This window comes from Elephas maximus, chromosome 25 (genome assembly GCF_024166365.1).
Source record: "Elephas maximus indicus isolate mEleMax1 chromosome 25, mEleMax1 primary haplotype, whole genome shotgun sequence".
Lineage (NCBI taxonomy): Eukaryota > Metazoa > Chordata > Mammalia > Proboscidea > Elephantidae > Elephas > Elephas maximus.
Genome location: NC_064843.1, coordinates 37,153,890 through 37,171,325, shown reverse-complemented (window position 1 = coordinate 37,171,325; position 17,436 = coordinate 37,153,890). Strand labels below are relative to the sequence as shown.

The 17,436-nt window shown below is 42.2% G+C and overlaps 1 protein-coding gene across 2 annotated transcripts in view; it reads left to right on the top strand.

Moving 5' to 3' along the window:
• The window catches only part of KIF3B (kinesin family member 3B), a 69,029-nt gene extending 54,976 nt beyond the window's left edge, over nt 1-14,053 (top strand). For both annotated transcript variants that reach the window (XM_049869193.1, XM_049869194.1), the window contains one exon: nt 737-14,053. In XM_049869193.1, coding sequence (XP_049725150.1) covers nt 737-833 — 97 coding nt within the window. In that variant the 3' untranslated portion in view covers nt 834-14,053. The remainder of the gene's footprint in view (nt 1-736) is intronic.
• Nucleotides 14,054-17,436: the final 3,383 nt, after the last annotated feature.

Genomic DNA, 17,436 nt, shown 5'->3' with positions numbered 1-17,436 from the left:
TTATTCATTTATTCCACAAATACTTCTGGTCCAGGCTCTATGCCAGGTATACTGAACACCAGAATACCTAAGGCGCCCAGTTCTTGCTTGTAAGGAGCATGTGGTCTGGGGACCTGCCCACTGGGTGCCAAGCAGTTCTGAGGGCTTTAGAAGAATTCTCTTAATGATTTCCTGCAAAAACTTATCAGTTTTATCATCAAACCCATTTTAGAGATCAGAAAACTAAGACTTAGAGAATTTGAGAAACCAGCTAGGTCCAAGGAAACCAAGCTAGTAAGTTGGCAGAGCCAGAGTTCAAATCTGGGTCCGACTAAATCCACAACCCAGGCTCTGAGCCTCAATGCTGAATTTACCTCCCCCATTAAAATAACCAAGTACTTAGTTTGGTGCTCAATTAGAAACTCTATCTTTTTAAATTCTGGATTAGACAAGGATTTAAGAAAAACAGCTTGATTTTTTTTTTTTTTAACCAGTTTCAAGACGTCAAGATTTGATTTTAACAGAACAGGAGCTGAGCATCAGAGTCCCTGCCCTGAGGTTTCACACTCCTGTTGGCAGACTGTAAGGGTCAGGCTGTGTTAGTCTAGGGCTTTTACAGTTCAAAGTATACTGGCTTTCAGGCCATTGAGGAAAGGCCACCTTGAAGGGTTAATGGCACACAGTGGGAAAAGAGTCTGATCTGGGTCAGGAACAAAGATAGGGATGTGTAATATAAACATGTGTTTGACTTTTGCAGGCCTAAAAGTGGAAGGAAGTCGGGATCCTCCTCGTCTTCCTCAGGAACCCCTGCATCTCAGCTTTATCCACAGTCTCGGGGCCTGGTTCCAAAGTAAAGCCAGTTCCTCCTCTCCCAGGGCATAGACAGCATTTGCCTTCTGAGAGAAGCCTGCAGAGAGGACTTGAGCCCAAACTCAGAACCATTCCCCTGAGGAGAAGTGATGGTCTCTTTGCAGATTAACCGACTCAATCTGGTCGAAACCTGCTGGTCCTATTCTGGTACTCAGCTCCTCTGGAAAACCTCTTTTAATTAGCATCTCAGAAATGCATGGGGTAAGGTAAAATGCGATAGTCCCAAGTGGAGAGCAAGAGAATGACCAGTGACCTTGCTTCCTTCTCCCTTCCCTTTTTCTCTCCCTTCCCTTCTTCTCTCCCTCACCTTCCCCCTGCCCTTCCCTCCTCTCTCCTCTCCTTTTCTAGCCTGTTCTCCACACTGGGCTCCCTTCTTGCGAACAGTAGGGCAGAATCAGGAGTCACCCTAGCAGGACCAAGTCTTTGGAGCTTCAGGATAAGATGACAGTGAGGTTGAAAAGTGAAAGCCCTAGAACTTGAATGGGTGCTTGTTCTCTTAGGTGGAATCCAGGCCCCTCTTTGGGCATGATCTCTTTGGATCCAGGCCCCAGGTGGGCATGATCAGCAATCTCGCTTCCATGCGCCTCAGTAAGAAGTAGATCTGCCTTTGGGATCTGCTAAATGAGGAAATCTTGCCCTAGGAAGCTACCAGTTCCTGCTCCTGAAGGATTCAATGTTGGAAGCACTAGAAATAACATTCCCTTTGCCTCCAAGGAGAGTTTAGGGAAATGGCTTCTTTAACACCTCAAAACCAAGACTACTCGTATCCTGTCAAAGGCCTACATCTGTAAGCTGGTGCCATGTCCAGACACCGTGTCGCTTCACTCTCCATTTGTCACTCTTCATTTGTGCACGTATACTCCGAGCATCTGCCTGGGCCTGCCGCTGTGTAGTGGGCCTGTCTTGTTGGGGAAGGGAGGCTGGCTCTGCCTTCTCTGACAGGACTAGGGCTGGGGAAGAAAGGTATAGTGGCACTTTGGAATTCCCTGTTTTATTCCATATCAGCATGGAGAGCATAAGGGTGACCACGCAGACTCAGAGATGGGGAGACCTGAGACTCAGTGCTATAGGAAGGGGAGACACAACAGATGGAAGCAAAGAACTGTCTGCTTGCAACAGAAAGCCACCTACCCCTAGAGCTCTGGGTTCCCCCCAGGTGGAGCCTGAGATGGTGGCAAGGAGCAGCTGCACGAGTGAATAGGCTCAGAGGAGACTTAGGAATTCCCGTTTACATATACTAGTTTGGTTTCTAAGTTTTAGTTTTTTGTATTACTGAGATTGAAAACTTCGTTTTATGTTGGTCATTAGGTCAATGTTACTCATTTTTTTCCCCAAGAGAAGCTCACAAGTGTGTGTGGGTGTGTAAGCCCGAGGATGCCTGTGTTCTGTGAGTATGTCCATGTATGTCTGTGAGAGAGAAAAAGACCAAGAACTTGCCCAAGTTTAGAAATACAGTAATGTGTGGGTATTGCCTTTTGTCTGTACTAAAGGCCCTTTGAATGACTAATCTAGGCTGGAAGCACTCCCATGTGGGTGTCTGAGACCATGAGCCAAGCCTGAGGGGACAGTATGAGTCCCCAGGTCTGCCACACTGGCGCACCTTGCTGGCATGGTGCCCCAGGAAGGTGGCGACTCAGGTGGGCCTTGGGTTGTATTTTAACTCAGCTGCTCAGTTCCCAGGGCACATTTCTGGATCAGAACCCATGGGAAAGAGTAGGTACCAAGTGCAATGTCTTAAGCATTCTGCGAAATGGAGATGTGTCGTCTGGCAGCTTGTCTCCTTTTTAGTAACCATTGTTTCTGAACCCAGGCCCCTTTTTAGCAGTTCCTAGAGCATAATGGAGCCTTCCCTTATCCTTTCTTGGGGTCAAACCTGGTTTCCTTCTGATTTACTAAGAAATTGCCTATTTGAGTGGAACCAAATGATGAGGTGTATAGCCTAAGATGGTTATCTGCAGGTTATACCTGTCTCTCACACCACATTTCCTCAAAGCTAGTGTGAATTCTGTAGGTTGAAAGTACTCACTCTAGCAAATCTGAGAATTGAAAACTGCAGATAGCACTACACCTAAATACTGATGTCTCGAGGTGGCTATTCTGAGCAAGAGTAGTTGAATGACACACAAGCTTTTCTAAGGAGGCAAAAGAAGAAGGCAAAGTTGATAGAATTATAAAAACAAGCTTGCCTTGTACTTAGCTGTGTTCATCTCCTAGTGGTCTGTGGAAACACAGTAAAAGGAAACCCTCGAGGCAAGTGATGCGGCCCCTTCCCAAGCAGCCTCTGGTGCTTTTCTTCCCTCAAAATGGATTCAATAAATATTTGAATAGAGGAGACGGTAGAATGTCTTGCTGCTGCCAGAAAGCTGCTGCTTTAGGTTCTGAATTGAGCGAAATGTGTAGAGGACCTATCAAACCCACTGAGGGGCCAGGTTTTCATATCTGCAGTCATGCTAGAATGTTCCGAGCCATCTGAGGGCTTTCATACCAGAAGCAGCTAGTGACGTCTGAAAACAAGTCTACAGAATTTAAGAAGGTCCTCTGGGAAAAGGGGTTTCAGCCTGTGTGCAACTCTCATCAGACCCCGATTTGCTCTGATTGGTAGGAAATATCTGGCTTTGTACTTTAACATCTCCCAGACCCGTGCATTCAGAACCCAAGGCCACAAATCATAGGCATGATGCACTTTCTTAAGACTCTGACCTAACGTTGGATTGTTCCCTGTCTAATGCCTGCATGCTGCTTGAATTGCTCCACCCACACCTCCAAGACCAAGGGCGCCAGAGAGTTCTGCTGCGCAGGCATGGGCCTCTCTCTGCTCTTCCTGTCTGACTCTTTTAAGTCCCCCCTTACTGAATGTAGAATTGTTGCCAAGTTTCTGAGAAGTGTCTTTTCCCTGTGAACATGGGATATCAGTTCTGCCTCACGTTTCTCATATGGGGTTGAGGCTTACTGCAAACAACACCTTGGACCATCTAAATGCCATCAGTGGATAAAATTGAGGCTATTAATATACTCTAAAAGCCATAATAAAAATGCTTGGAGGGAACTGGATAAGAATAGTGGGCCTGGCTATTGTCTGTCATGCAAGGCTTTGTCTTGTACTGTTCGGAACTTTGCCACCTTTCTCCCGCCCTTATTTCTGGAATGAAATGTCTTTGATGTTATGAGTGATCCTGGGGCAGGCAGGGGGCAGTGGTCTTCATGGCTCCTTGGAGTTACTGTTGATCTTGACCTTCTCTTTGGCTACCTTTAGACAAAGAATATGCCAATACTTGGGGCTCTTAAGTTTTTCAATTGCTATTTATTTGTATCATCTCTTTGTCTAGGAATGTAAAGTGATTCTAAACTAAGATGCGTAATAAAAATCAATCAGATTTATTGTACCTACAAAAAAGTGTCCTCATAAATGACTAACGCTTTTGAAAATGGCATGGGTGTGGCTGACACACCACCACTTTCTTTAAGCAGTTTAATTGTCTAATGAGAGAACTGTGGGAGTAGAAAAATGAAGGTTGAGTTGAAATGCTGGTATTTTAAAAAAATGTAGCAACAAGGAAAAGGAACCTAAAATGAAGAAAGGCAGAGTGACAAATAAGTGCTTCTCCACGCGGTTCCTGAGACAGAGGTCTGGGAACAGGCATGAAATTTCTTTGAACTTTGGTGTTTTAATTTCTGTTAAATTTATTATACATTGTACTGTAAAATATAAAAGCATAAAACATAAAAGCAGTTTATTACTTACCATCAGGAAAAAAACACAGAAAAATGGGCCACACATTTGTCTTGTGGTTTCTCATGCCCAGGCCTGCTGGAAGCTTACCCCTAGGGGGTTGTGCACCTCACTTGACAAGTAGGGACTGAGTAGAATGAACACAGCCTGGACTCTGAGCTGGGTTTGATTTCTGGTTCTGCCGCTGCTTACTGGCTGTGTGACTATGAGGAATTTAATTTACCTCTTTGAGCCTTGGGGTCCTTGTCTGTAAAATGCGGTGGCAGTCTCCACCTTGTAGGGCCATTGTGAGGATTAGAAATACATTTAAAGCGACAAGCACAGTAGATGGCCTAGAGCAGACATTTAAAAATGTCATTGCTGTGATGGGACCCTGTGTTTAGATGACACCATGAACAACTTGTGTCCTACTAGAAGCCAGTCCTGATCATACCAGATCCAGAAAAATCTTAGGCCTCTATAGAAAAGATGCTAACCATTTATTACTTATGTATTGAGCACCTACTATGTACCAAGCTGTTCTAGGCACTGATGTGAGCAACACAGCTGTGGTCCTTGCCCTCATGGAGCTTACCACGTTAATCGGGGTGGGGGGAATTAACAAAAAGCACACAAATATGTAATTACAAATTGTGACAAGTGCCATGAAGGGCCTAATTTAGACTGAAGTGGATGGGTAAGAGAAGGGCTTTCTGAAGAAATGGCATTTACAGTGTCATCTAGAGGATAAGAAGGAGTTAGCTGGGCAAGAGAGGAGGGAAGGAATTTGTGAAGGAACAGAGGGAACAGCATTTGCAAAGACCTTGTATAACAACAAAAAAAAGTGGAATTTCACGAGAAGGTACCTGCAGCCCTTACCCTCAATAGACGGACGTTGGAGAGCTAGTGTAGAAAACATTACAGTATAAGACTTTAAAAAAAAATCAAGAAATTTAAAGAGCACAGAGAAGACAGGTGCCTATGTGACTTAGGCAAAAAATTCTTAATCATGTTTCCTCATGAGATGCCCTCAAGTATGTATGGTGTCCAGCACCTCCCTATGCTCCCTTCCCTTTCAGAAAGAGTTAAAAACCATAGCATGATATAGCCTATAATAATGATTAGATTAGCTCAAAGGCCATTATTCAGAAAGCAGAGTTCAAAGTGTGATTTGAAGAACTGTGTGTTCTTGAAAATGATAGAATTCCAGGTTGGGCCAGGGGCTCGTTCTTCAGGAGAGGCACAGGGCAGGGCAGCTGATTGATCAAGTAGTCTTCTCATCTTCTGGACTGTTTAAAAAAAAAAAAAATTAAACCACTCAAACCTTGGAAATTGTATTCTGAGCTTCAGACTTATCACTTAAGTCTTGGGGCTTATGATTTTGGCAGGCCCTCTTATACTAGCGTTGCCAACTGATTGAAATTAACCCTGAGAATCTGGTCTCCAAGGACCATATGGTGGTCACATCTGCCAACTGTGTTGCCAGTGGCATTTGTCGAGGACGTAACTGTAGCTCTCACAGCTGCTCCTGTTTCATCCTCTGTTTCTACTACCAGTCTTGTGGTTAACCAGTCCCAGGCACTTCAGTTAGGCCAGCCAACTGGAGACTTGCTGTTGAAGCGGGGGCATGGGCTGAGCAAGAATGAAGCGGGGGCATGGGCTGAGCAAGAAGTCCCCACATCTCTGGGGAAGTGCAGCTCACAGGCATTTCATGCTTCTCGTGCATCAGGTGTCTTGTCCTGTACTGAAACAGGGAGAGGAGTTGAATGTGCTCCAGCCTTTCTGATGATAGGGGATATGGGAAGAAACACAAAGGATAATTCACAGCTGTCAGTACCCACACAAAGGCCCGTCTCCTCATTCCACTCTCCCAGCCCTCTGAGGCTGGAGCCACACTATTTAGTCCCTGGGTTATGCCAAGCTCCTTGCTGCCTCAGCACCTTCACATGTGCCGTGCCCTCTGCTTGGAAACTTTTTTCCCCATTTTTTGCTTGGCTACCTCCTACTCATCCATCAGCTACCAATTTAAATGTCACTTCCTCAGAGAAGGCTTCCACACCATCCATTCTAAAGTTGGTTTCTCCCATCTCCACTGGCCGTATGCTCTCACCATACCTTGTTTACTTAGCCCTTTTCCTAACTTGTAATAATATGTTTATTTTGATCTCCGCCACTAGACAGTACGTTCCCTGAGGACGAGTCCTATGGTCTTCTCCAAGCTTGACACTTAGATGAGTTGGATGGGTGGATAAATGCCGATACCTATAGCTCGGAACAAAATGATGTCTGTCAGAGGAAGAGTGATATGTCAGGGAAGGTCAAGGAAGGCTTCACAAAGAAGGCAGTATTTGAGCTGTATTCTTAAAGAATGGGTAGGGCTTTATCCAACAGGGGAGATGGGAAAAGCATGCCAGACAAAGGGAATAAATTGAACAACTGCGATGACAGTTCTCGGTAGTTCGGGAACATGAGAGGCCTGGAGTGATGGGAGTGTATAACAAGAAGGGGACCAGGAAAGGTCTAGACTCCATGGTACATTCTGTAGAGAGAGAGAGAGAAAGAGAACCCTTGAAGGCTTCTATTTGTGGGAGTAAAGCACAGCCCTATTTACATTTGAGCATTTTCTCCTTCAGCCAGTCTTGCATGCTGTTATTTCTCTTTGAGATAACAGAAAGTAATTTCACTAAGTGCCTGCTTTAAGTCTGCCTGCTGTTCACGCAGGTTTTTTGAGCTCAGTTGGTGAATCCCATTCTGCCAGTAGCCTTCTGCTGGCACAGTTCATATGCAAGGAGTTCTAAGGGGGCACTTGAACTTAACTCCAAGGTCTTCGTTCCCTAGGAATGGGGCCGAGGCATTTTTCAGGGCAGTGGGCATTGCTGCGTTTGGGAGCAGAGAAATTAAATTTTAGCCATTGGGTTTGAAATCTATCTTCTTTGTCCAGCCAACAAAAGATTTACAGTGTTCAAGACTCCGATAGGTGTTACGGGCTACAGCTATGGACCCTGTTCTTGAACCCCCAGTCTGGTAGGGAAGATAAGCCATTCACAAATAAGTACAATTCAGGGAGGTCAGTGGCACTGAGGGGGTGCAAGGGGTTTCCATGTTCCAGTAAGGGGCATGTTACATGCAGTGATTAACCTTTTTGATGGATTATCCCAGGGGCAGCCAGAGGAGCCAGGTCTTTTGTGTCAGATTCAGTTACTCATTTTTTGAGCATCTGCTATGGTTTGGGCACTGGTTTCAGTCTTAGGAATACAGGATGAGGTTCCTGCCCTCAGGATTGTCACATTCCATTGATGGACACAAATGGTTAACAGAGAAGTATATCAGGTGGTCAGAAGTGCTCTGAAGAAAAACAAGGCCGGTCAGAGATTAGACAGAGATTATGCTAGGGGAGGGCTGGCTAGATGAGGTTCTGGGTTAGGGAAGGCTTCTCTGAAGCAGGGTTATGTTATGTATGTGTGAGCAGAGTCCTGAATGAAATTTGGTAGCAAGCCATGTGAGTAGCTGGTACCTGGTGGAAGAATATTCCAAAGGAATACTCTGGGAGTGTGTTTGGGGGACAGCAGGGAGACAGTGGGGTTAGAAAGGTGGACAGTGGCCAAAACTGAATTCTTAAATGAATCTTATTTTTAGACCATTGATCTCCAATGAAAGAGGGAGATGGTCTGACAGGAATCTTTTAAAGTGGTCCGTCCCTCTGGCTGATCATGGACTAGAGGGAGCAAGGGGAGAAGCAAGGAGACTGCTTAGTAGGGGTGCCAATGCTGTAGTGATAGTTCTGATGAGAAATGGAGGCTTGGACCAGGCTGGAGGAGAAGTGGTAACCTCGCCCAAGGATGCATTTTGATTTGCTGATAATTAATTGGTGGTGAGAGGTGAGAGAAAAAGAAGAGGCTGCAATGGTTCCAAGATTTTTGACCTGAAGCTGGATTGAAATGCAACCTCTGCCATTTCCCTCCAAGTGGTCCTTTTTAAAGTAACAGCTTTATTGAGATATAATTCACCTACCGTATAATTCACCCATTTAAAGTGTACTATTCAGTGATTTTTAGTATAGTCATTGTGCAGCCATCACCACCATCAATTTTAGAACATTTTCATCATGACAAAAGGAAATCCCGTGCCCATTAGCAGCCACTCCCCATTTCTTCCCAACCTCATGGCCCTAGCCAACCACTAATCTACTTTCTGTCTCTATATTGCCATGTGACTCTTTTAGGGACTCAATCCCCTGTAACTTCACAGTGTAACTGAGGATTAAGAGGATAACATGAAAAGAAAACATGAGAAATGTCTAAAGGATTGGGCACAGTGGCCTGAAAACAGCTCTGAAAATGCTGGCCCCTCCCCCACCGCTCTAACTCTCGGTGGCAGGTTACTGCGGCAGCTTGGGTGGTGGTGAAGAGCGTGGGTGCAGGAGCCAGACAGCCGGATTCTGATTCTGAGCAAACCATTTAATAGTTTTGTGATTTTGGCAAGTTTCTTAACCTCCTTGTTTTCTCAGATTTCTTGACTGTCAAAAAGGGATCATACCAAGTGCTTCCTAAATTGCCATGCATTAAAGCATGTGAAACTCTGGGAACAGTGCCCGGTATGTAGCAGCTAGCGCTCAGTGAATGCTGATTGTTGCATTGTTATCACTGTTAGTCAATTAAGGAGCTCTGCTGACGGAAGGTGGCTCCCACCTTCAAGGCTAGGAGTGGATATTTCTGAATCCAGGCAACTGGCAGGGGTAGTGGCAAGACCTTGGACCTATCTTTAGTTTGGGCTGTGCCTCTTGTTGCATCTATAGCTTTGGAAAAGTCACTTGTCCACTCTAAGCCTCATGCTTTTTGTCTGTAAATTGAGAGTAAAATCATTCTTCATGGGGCTCTTTGGAGAAGTCAGTGATGTACTGAGCATCTACTATGTGCCAGCACTATTTTGAACACAACAGATGAAAAGTCACTGCCCTCGAAGAGATTGTGTAGAACTAGTGGAGAGAGAGGAAGTAAATAGTGTTGTTGGTGTGTGCTGTCGAGTTGATTCCAATTCATAGCAACTCTATAGGAAAAAGTAGAAGTGCCCCCTAGGGTTTCCTAGGCTGTAATCTTTAAGGGAGCAGATCACTAGGTCCTTTCTCCTGTGGAGCCGCTGGTGGATTCAATCTGAACTGAGCATGTAACCATTGTGCCACCAGGGCTCCTTATGTAAATAATAATATAAATAAATGTATGTATGTATATCTATATATACACACACACATAAGGATATGTGTAAAGTATCTGGCATGTAGAGAGCACCGTATAAAATGGTAGCTGTTATGATTATGTGAAAGCCCTTCAAAGCTGGAGAGCACAGCAAGATGACTGATTTTGAGAGCATGTTACCTTCATTGAAGCTTAACTGAGGTTTACTCAGCCTCCCAGGCTCCTTTCCTATTGCCTGGTTGAAATCCTTGTTTTTAGCACTATAAAGCTCTCTTCCTTCCTCTCTGTAGTGGGCATTTACTGAATGCCTCTTTGGGCTAGGCATTCTGCTGGGTGCTGGGGCTATTGAGCTGACATATCCAGGAGGAGTGTGGTCAGGAGCATGAATGGAGGAAACCCAGAGCACACTGGGTGCCTGGTGGCCAGGCAGATAAGAGCTAAACTGTGAAGGAGCCAGACCTGGCTGGCAAGTTTTGGTTTTATTCTGCCAGCCAACAAAAGACCCGCAGTCTTTGGAGCTGGGTGATGAAGTCAGCAGATAAACTAAAATTTGACAGCATTCTTGTTTAAATAACTAGGTGGTAAAAGTAAACATTGACATTATGGTCAAATGAACAATCTATATTTAGACACTGCAGTCAAACCAAAGAGCTACAAGGTAGAGATGTAAAGACAAGTAGAGGGGCAAAGACCTCAGGGCAAATAATGTTCAAGGTGAAGACAGTATGCTACTGGATCAGCAGGAAGTGTGGCAAAATGGAGCGGGGAGGTTTGGGTGAATAAACCTGGGTTAGCACTTACTACCCACTACCTGTAGCAAACTATTTCACTTCAGTGGGAATGTTAATGTCTACCCTGCAGAGTTTTTAAAAAAAGGATGTCAGAAGAGACTCTGAAACTTACCCTTGAACGCAGAGTAGCTAAAGCGAAAGAAAGAAATGATGAAGTAAAAGTGCTGAACAGAAGATTTCATAGGGTAGCTTGAGAAGACAAGATAAAGTATTATAATGAAATGTGCAAAGACCTGGAGTTAGAAAACCAAAACGGAAGAACATGCTCAGCATTTCTTGAACTGAAAGAACTGAAGAAAAAATCCAAGCCTCGAGTTACAGTAGTGAAGGATTCTATGGGCAAAAAGTTGAACAACGCAGGAAGCATCAAAAGAAGGTGGAAGGAAAACACAGAGTTACTGTACCAAAAAGAATCGGTCGATGTTGAACCATTTCAGGAGGTAGCATATTATCAAGAACCAATGGTACTGAAGGAAGAAGTCCAAGCTGCACTGAAGGCACTGGCGAAAAACAAGGCTCCAGGAATTGATAGAATTCCAATTGAGATGTTTCAACGAACGGATGCAGTGCTGGAAGCGCTCACTTGTCTATGCCAAGAAACTTAGAAAATAGCTACCTGGCCAATCAACTGGAAGAGATCCATTTTTGTGCCCATTCCAAAGAAAGGTGAGCCAACAGAATTTGGAAATTATTGAACAATATCATTAATATCACATGCAAGTAAAATTATGCTGAAGATAATTAAAAAATGGCTGCAGCAGTACATTGACAGGGAACTGCCAGAAATTCAAGCAGGATTCAGAAGTGGACGTGGAATGAAGGATATCATTGCTGATGTCAGATGGATCTTGGCTGAAAGCAGAGAATACCAAAAAGATGTTTACCTGTGCTTTATTCATTATGCAAAAGCATTCAGCTATGTGGATCGTATCAGATTATGGGTGACATTGTGAAGAATTAGAATTCTAGAACACTTAATTGTGTTCATGTGGAACCTATACATAGACCAAGAGGCAGTGGAACAGAACAAGGGGATACTGCATGGTTTAAAATCAGAAAAGGTAGGTGTCAGGTTTGTATCCTTTGACTATACTTATTCAGTCTATATGCTGAGCAAATAATCGGAGAAGCTGGACTGTATGACGAGGACCTCGACATCAGGACTGGAGGAAGACTCATGAACAACCTGCGATAAGCAGATGATACAACCTTGCTGGCTGAAAGCAAAGAGGAAGCAATTACTGATGAAGACCAAAGACTACAGCTTTTCAGTATGGATTATACCTTAACACAGAACAAAAATCCTAACAACTAGACCAATAAAGCAACATTATGATAAACAGAGAATATACTGAAGTTGTGAAGAATTTCACTTTACTTGGATCCACAATCAATGCCCATGAAAGCAGCAGTCAAGAAATCAACATATTGCATTGGGCAAATCTGCTCCAAAAGACCTCTTTAAAGTGTTAAAAAGCAAGAATATTTTTGTTAGGTTATCACCTTGAGGACTTAGCTGTATCTGACCCAAGCCATGGTATTTTCAGTCACCTCAAATGCATGTGAAAGCTGGACAATGAATAAGGAAGACGGAAGAAGTGATGCATTTGAATTATGGTGTTGGTGAAGAGTATTGAATATACAATGGACTGTTAAGAGCTATGGCTGCTAACCAAAAGGTCAGCAGTTCGAATCTACCAGGGGCTCCTTGGAAACTCTATGGGGCAGTTCTACTCTGTCCTGTAGGGTTGCTATGAGTTGGAATCAACTCAACAACAATGGGTTTAATGGGTACCAGAAGAATGAACCAATCTGTTTTGGAGGAAGTACAGCCAGAATGTTCATTAGAAGTGAGATGGCCAGACTTCATCTCATATACTTTGGACATGTTATCAGGAGGGACCACTCCCTGGAGAAAGACATCATGCTTGGTAAAGTAGAGGGTCAGCAAAAAAAAAAAGGAAGACCCTCAAAGAGATGGATTGACACAGTGGCTGCAACCATGGGCTCAAACATAGCAATGATTGTGAGGATGGTGCAGGACCAGGCAGTATTTTGTTCTGTCTTACATAGGATCACTATGAGTCAGAACCGACTCCAGGTCACCTAAGAACAACAACCTGTAGCAAGCTTTTTCACTTCAGTGGGAAGGTTAATGCATACTCTGCAGAGTTGCTGAAAGGGTTAGAGAAAACATCCATCAAGTGCCTGCCATTTAATAGGCACACAGCAAGAGGCATCTATGATTAAATATTAATGGTAGTAGTAATTATTAGTAGCAGTGTGGCATTGTGGAAAGGGCACTGGTGTCAGCCAGACCTGTGTTCAAATCCTGATATATCCAGGGTATATAATATTGGGCAAGTTGCTTAACCTTTCTTGGGTTGTTTCCTGAAGGGTTGAGGTAGGAAATAAATCTGATAATATATAGTTTCTTGAGCAATATAGTACGTGTTCAGTTAAGCACATCAAAAATGCAGTGAACTTTATTGAATATTCTGATTATAGAAATTATGTATTCTGATGGTAAAATACTCAGACGATACAGAAACATGTAAATAAGTAATTATATATTGCTGGAAATTAATCTTGATGAATTTTGTTGTTTTAGATATTGTCTTTATGCAAGCTCTTTTAGTTTGACCTTTATAATATGCATGGGTTCATATTACTCAGCAATATGTTGTGGACATATTTCCAATTGACAAATATAGAGCTATGTTATTGGTTTTAATGGCTGCATAGTATTCCATTTAGGACTACATCAGAATTTAACCCTATTCATGGTCACTGAACTCATTTCTGTATTTTTACTATTTTGTCCAGTGCTAGAGTAAGCATCCTCTTATATAGATCTTTGTTCACTTGTTTAATTTCCTGCCTAGAATAAACCACTGTAAGTGAATTACTAGATCAGAGGGCTTGCCCATTTATAGTTTTGTTACATATTTGGAAACTGCCTTCCAAAAGGACAGTATGAATTTGCATCTTCACCAACAGAGTGTGAGTTATGCTCCTTTTCCTATACCCTTGCCAACACTGGGTTTTGCCAGTCTTTTTAATCTTTGTCAGATCTGTTGAAAAAATTGTATCTCAATTTTGTTTTTATCTGTAGTTCAAGGATTACTAGTGAGTTTGAAAATCTTTTCAAGTATTTATTTCTACTTACACTTTTTTCTTTTGTTAACTGTCTGTTTAAAAACCAAACAATTGCAATTCATAGCGACCCTGTAAGAAACGGTAGGAACTCCCCCCATAGGGCTTCCAAGGCTATAAATCTTTATGGAAGCAGGCTGCCACATCTTTCTGCCAGAGTGGCTGGTGGGTTTGAACTGCCGATCTCTTGGTTAGTGGCCAGGTGCTTAACCACTGTGCCACCAGCGCTCCTAATTAGGTCATAGTTATTTGACCATTTTTCTATGGAAACGTTTCCTATTGACATCTAAGAACTCTTTATTAGGAATCTTAACCCTTTGTCAAGTATTTTCCTCTAGCTTTATTGTTTGTCTTTAACATGTGGTGTGGTATGTTGTTGCCATACCTGACTTTTTAATTTTATGTAGATAAATCTATGATTTTACTTAATGTTTTTTTTCCCAACTCTCATATTATGCTTAGAAAGACTTCCAGTTCCAGGATCATATAAGTATTCAGTTTTGGTTTTTTCCCAATATTTTTATTGTTTTTTTCATATATATCTCATCTTTTTTTTTAATTGTGCTTTAAGTGAAAATTTACAGTTCAAGTCAGTTTCTTATACAAAAACTTACACACACATTGTTATGTGATCCTAGTTGCTCGCCCTACAATATCACAGCACACTCCTTCTCTCCACCCTGTATTCCCCGTGTCCATTCAGCCAGATCCTGTCCCTCTCTGCCTTCTCATCTTGCCTCCAGACAGGAGCTGCCCACATAGTCTCATGGGTCTACTTGAGCTAAGAAGCACACCCCTCACCAGTATCATTTTATGTCTTACAGTCCAGTCTAATCTTTGTCTGAAGAGTTGGCTTTGGGAATGGTTTTAGTTTTGGGCTAACAGAGTCTGGGGGCTGTGTCCTCTGAGATCCCTCCAGTCTCGGTCAGACCATAAAGTCTGGTCTTTTTAACTAGAATTTGAAGTCTGCATCTCACTTTTCTCCTGCTCCATCAGGGATTCTCTGTTTTGTTCCCTGTCAGGGCAATCATTGGTGGTAGCCAGGCACCATCTAGTTCTTCTGGTCTCTGGTTTATATGTCCATCCCCTTCTGTCTCTTGGGCTTATATTTTCCTCATATCTTTGGTGTTCTTCATTCTCCTTTGTTCCAGGTGGGTTGAGACCAATTGATGCATCTTAGATGGCTGCTTGCTAGCCTGTAAGACCCCAGATGCCACTTTCCAAAGTGGGATGCAGAACGTTTTCTTAATATAGTTTGTTATGACAATTGACCTAGATAGATATCCCCGAAAGGATATAGCTACTCTGTCCCTTGAAGTGTTTGGTTGTATTCAGGCAACTTCTTAGCTTTTGGCTTAGTCCAGTTGTGCTGACTTCCCCTGTATTGTGTGTTGTCCTTCCCTTCAACTAAAATAATTGTCTAGTATCTTATTAATGAATACCCCTTTCCCTCCCTCCCCACCCTTGTAACCAACAAAGAATTTTTTTTTCTGTTTAAACTTTTCTTGAATTCTTATAATAGTGGTCTCATACAACATTTGTCCTTTTGCAACTGACTAATTTCACTCAGCATAATGTCTTCCAGTTTCTTCCATGTTATGAGATGTTTCACAGATTCATCATTCTTTATCGTTGTGTAGTATTCCATTGTGTGGATATACCATAATATATCTATTTATCTGTTGATGGGCACCTTGGTTATTTCCATCTTTTTGGTATTGTAAACAGTGTGGTGATGAGCACAGGTGTGCATATATCTATTTGTGTGAGGGCTCTTATTTCTCTAGGATGTATTCCAAGGAGTGGGATTGCTGAATCGTATGGTAGTTCTATTTCAAAAAAAAAAAAGCTTTTTTAAGGGAGCACCAAATCAATTTCCAAAGTGGTTATACCATTTTACATTCCCACCGGCAGTGTGTAAGTGTTCCAGTCTCTCCACAACCTCTTCAACATTTATTATTTTGTGTTTTTTGGATTAATGCCAGCCTTGCTGGGGTGAGATGGTATCTCATTGTGGTTTTGATTTGCATTTCTCTAATGGCTAATGATCGTGAACACTTCCTCATTTATCTGTTAGCTGCCTGATGTCTTCTTTGGTGAACTGTGTGTTCATATCCTTTGCCCATTTTTTTATTGGGTTATTTGTCTTTTTGTTGAGGTTTTGCAGTATCTTACAGATTTTAGAGATTAGATATTGATTGGCTTTGTCATAGCCAAATTTTTTTTCCCAGTCTGTAGATTGTCTTATTCTTTTGGTGAAGTCTTTGCATGAGCATAAGTGTTCGATTTTTAGGACCTCCCAGTTATCTAGCTTCTTTTCTGGTGTATTGTTAGTAATGTTTTGTATACTGTTTATGCCATGTATTAGGGCTCCTAGCATTGTCCCTGTTCTTTCGTCCATGTTCTTTATCGTTTCAGTTTTATATTTAGGTCTTTGATCCATTTTGAGTTAGTTTTTGTGCATGGTGTGAGATATGGGTCTTGTTTTATTTTTTTGCAGATGCATATCCAGTAATGCCAGCACCATTTGTTAAAGAGACTGTCTTTTCCCCATTTAACTGACTTTGGTCCTTTGTCAAATATCAGCTGCTCATATGTGGATGGATTTATGTCTGGATTCTCAATTCTGTTCCATTTGTCTATGTATTTGTTGTTATACCAGTACCAGGCTGTTTTGACTACTGTGGCGGTATAATAGGTTCTAAAACCAGGTAGTCACCTATATCTCTGATCCAGGTAGAATTTATTTCGATTTAAGGAGAACGGTGGGGATCCAGCTTTTTTTTTTTTTGAATGGCTAGCCAGCGGTCCCATTCTTTTTACTGACTTCCATCTTTTTTCCACCAATTTAAAATGTCAGTTTTATCATGCACTACAATTCCTTATACACCTGGCTCTGTATCTATACTCTGTTGGGTTTAATAGTCTGTTCCTTTGTTGAAATTGTACTGTTTTAGTTGTAGCTACCTAATTCACCTTAGTATCCGGTAGAAGAAGTCCCAGCTCATTAATCATATTTTTCAAAGTTTTCTTGGCAGTAGAATGGAGTGGTTAAATTCAGGGGCTTGGGGTGAGATAGCCTGAGCTTTAATCCCAGCTCAGCCGCTTACTTGCTGTGTGACCTTGGGCAAGGTATTTTTTTCCTCTTTGAATCTCTGCTTTCTCCTCTGTGTAACGTTAATAACAACAGTATCTACCACATGGTGTTTTTGTGAAGATGAAATGAGATGAGCATACCGAGTCTTTGGGATGGAGCCTGGCTCAGGGTAAGTTATGCATAAATGTTAGGTAGTTTTGTTATGAAAATGATGTATCTATTTTTCCAATTGAGCCATAGGATCATTCTGCCCAAATAAAATCTCACTGGGATTTTACTTGGGATGACAATTACTTGACAGGCTAATTTTGGGATAATTAATATTCACATGTTATAGGGTCTTCCAATCTAAGGCAAACTGCAGTCTCCTTTGGTCCAAGTCTTATGCTCCTTAGTAGAGTTTTTTAGTTTTCTCTATCTAGATCTGTACATTTTACGTTAACTTTATTTCCAGGTGGTGTAAATTGTTTTATTGCTCTTGAGAATGGATTCCTTTAGTCCCCCTTATTTTCTAATGGAATTATTAGTAGCACATAAGAAATATATTGATTTTTACATGTTTATTTTGTACCTAAGGTAGCTATAATTGTTGAGTTTTCCCCTGCCTAGTGTCAGCTTTGAGATATCCCTTCCTTTAAGCTC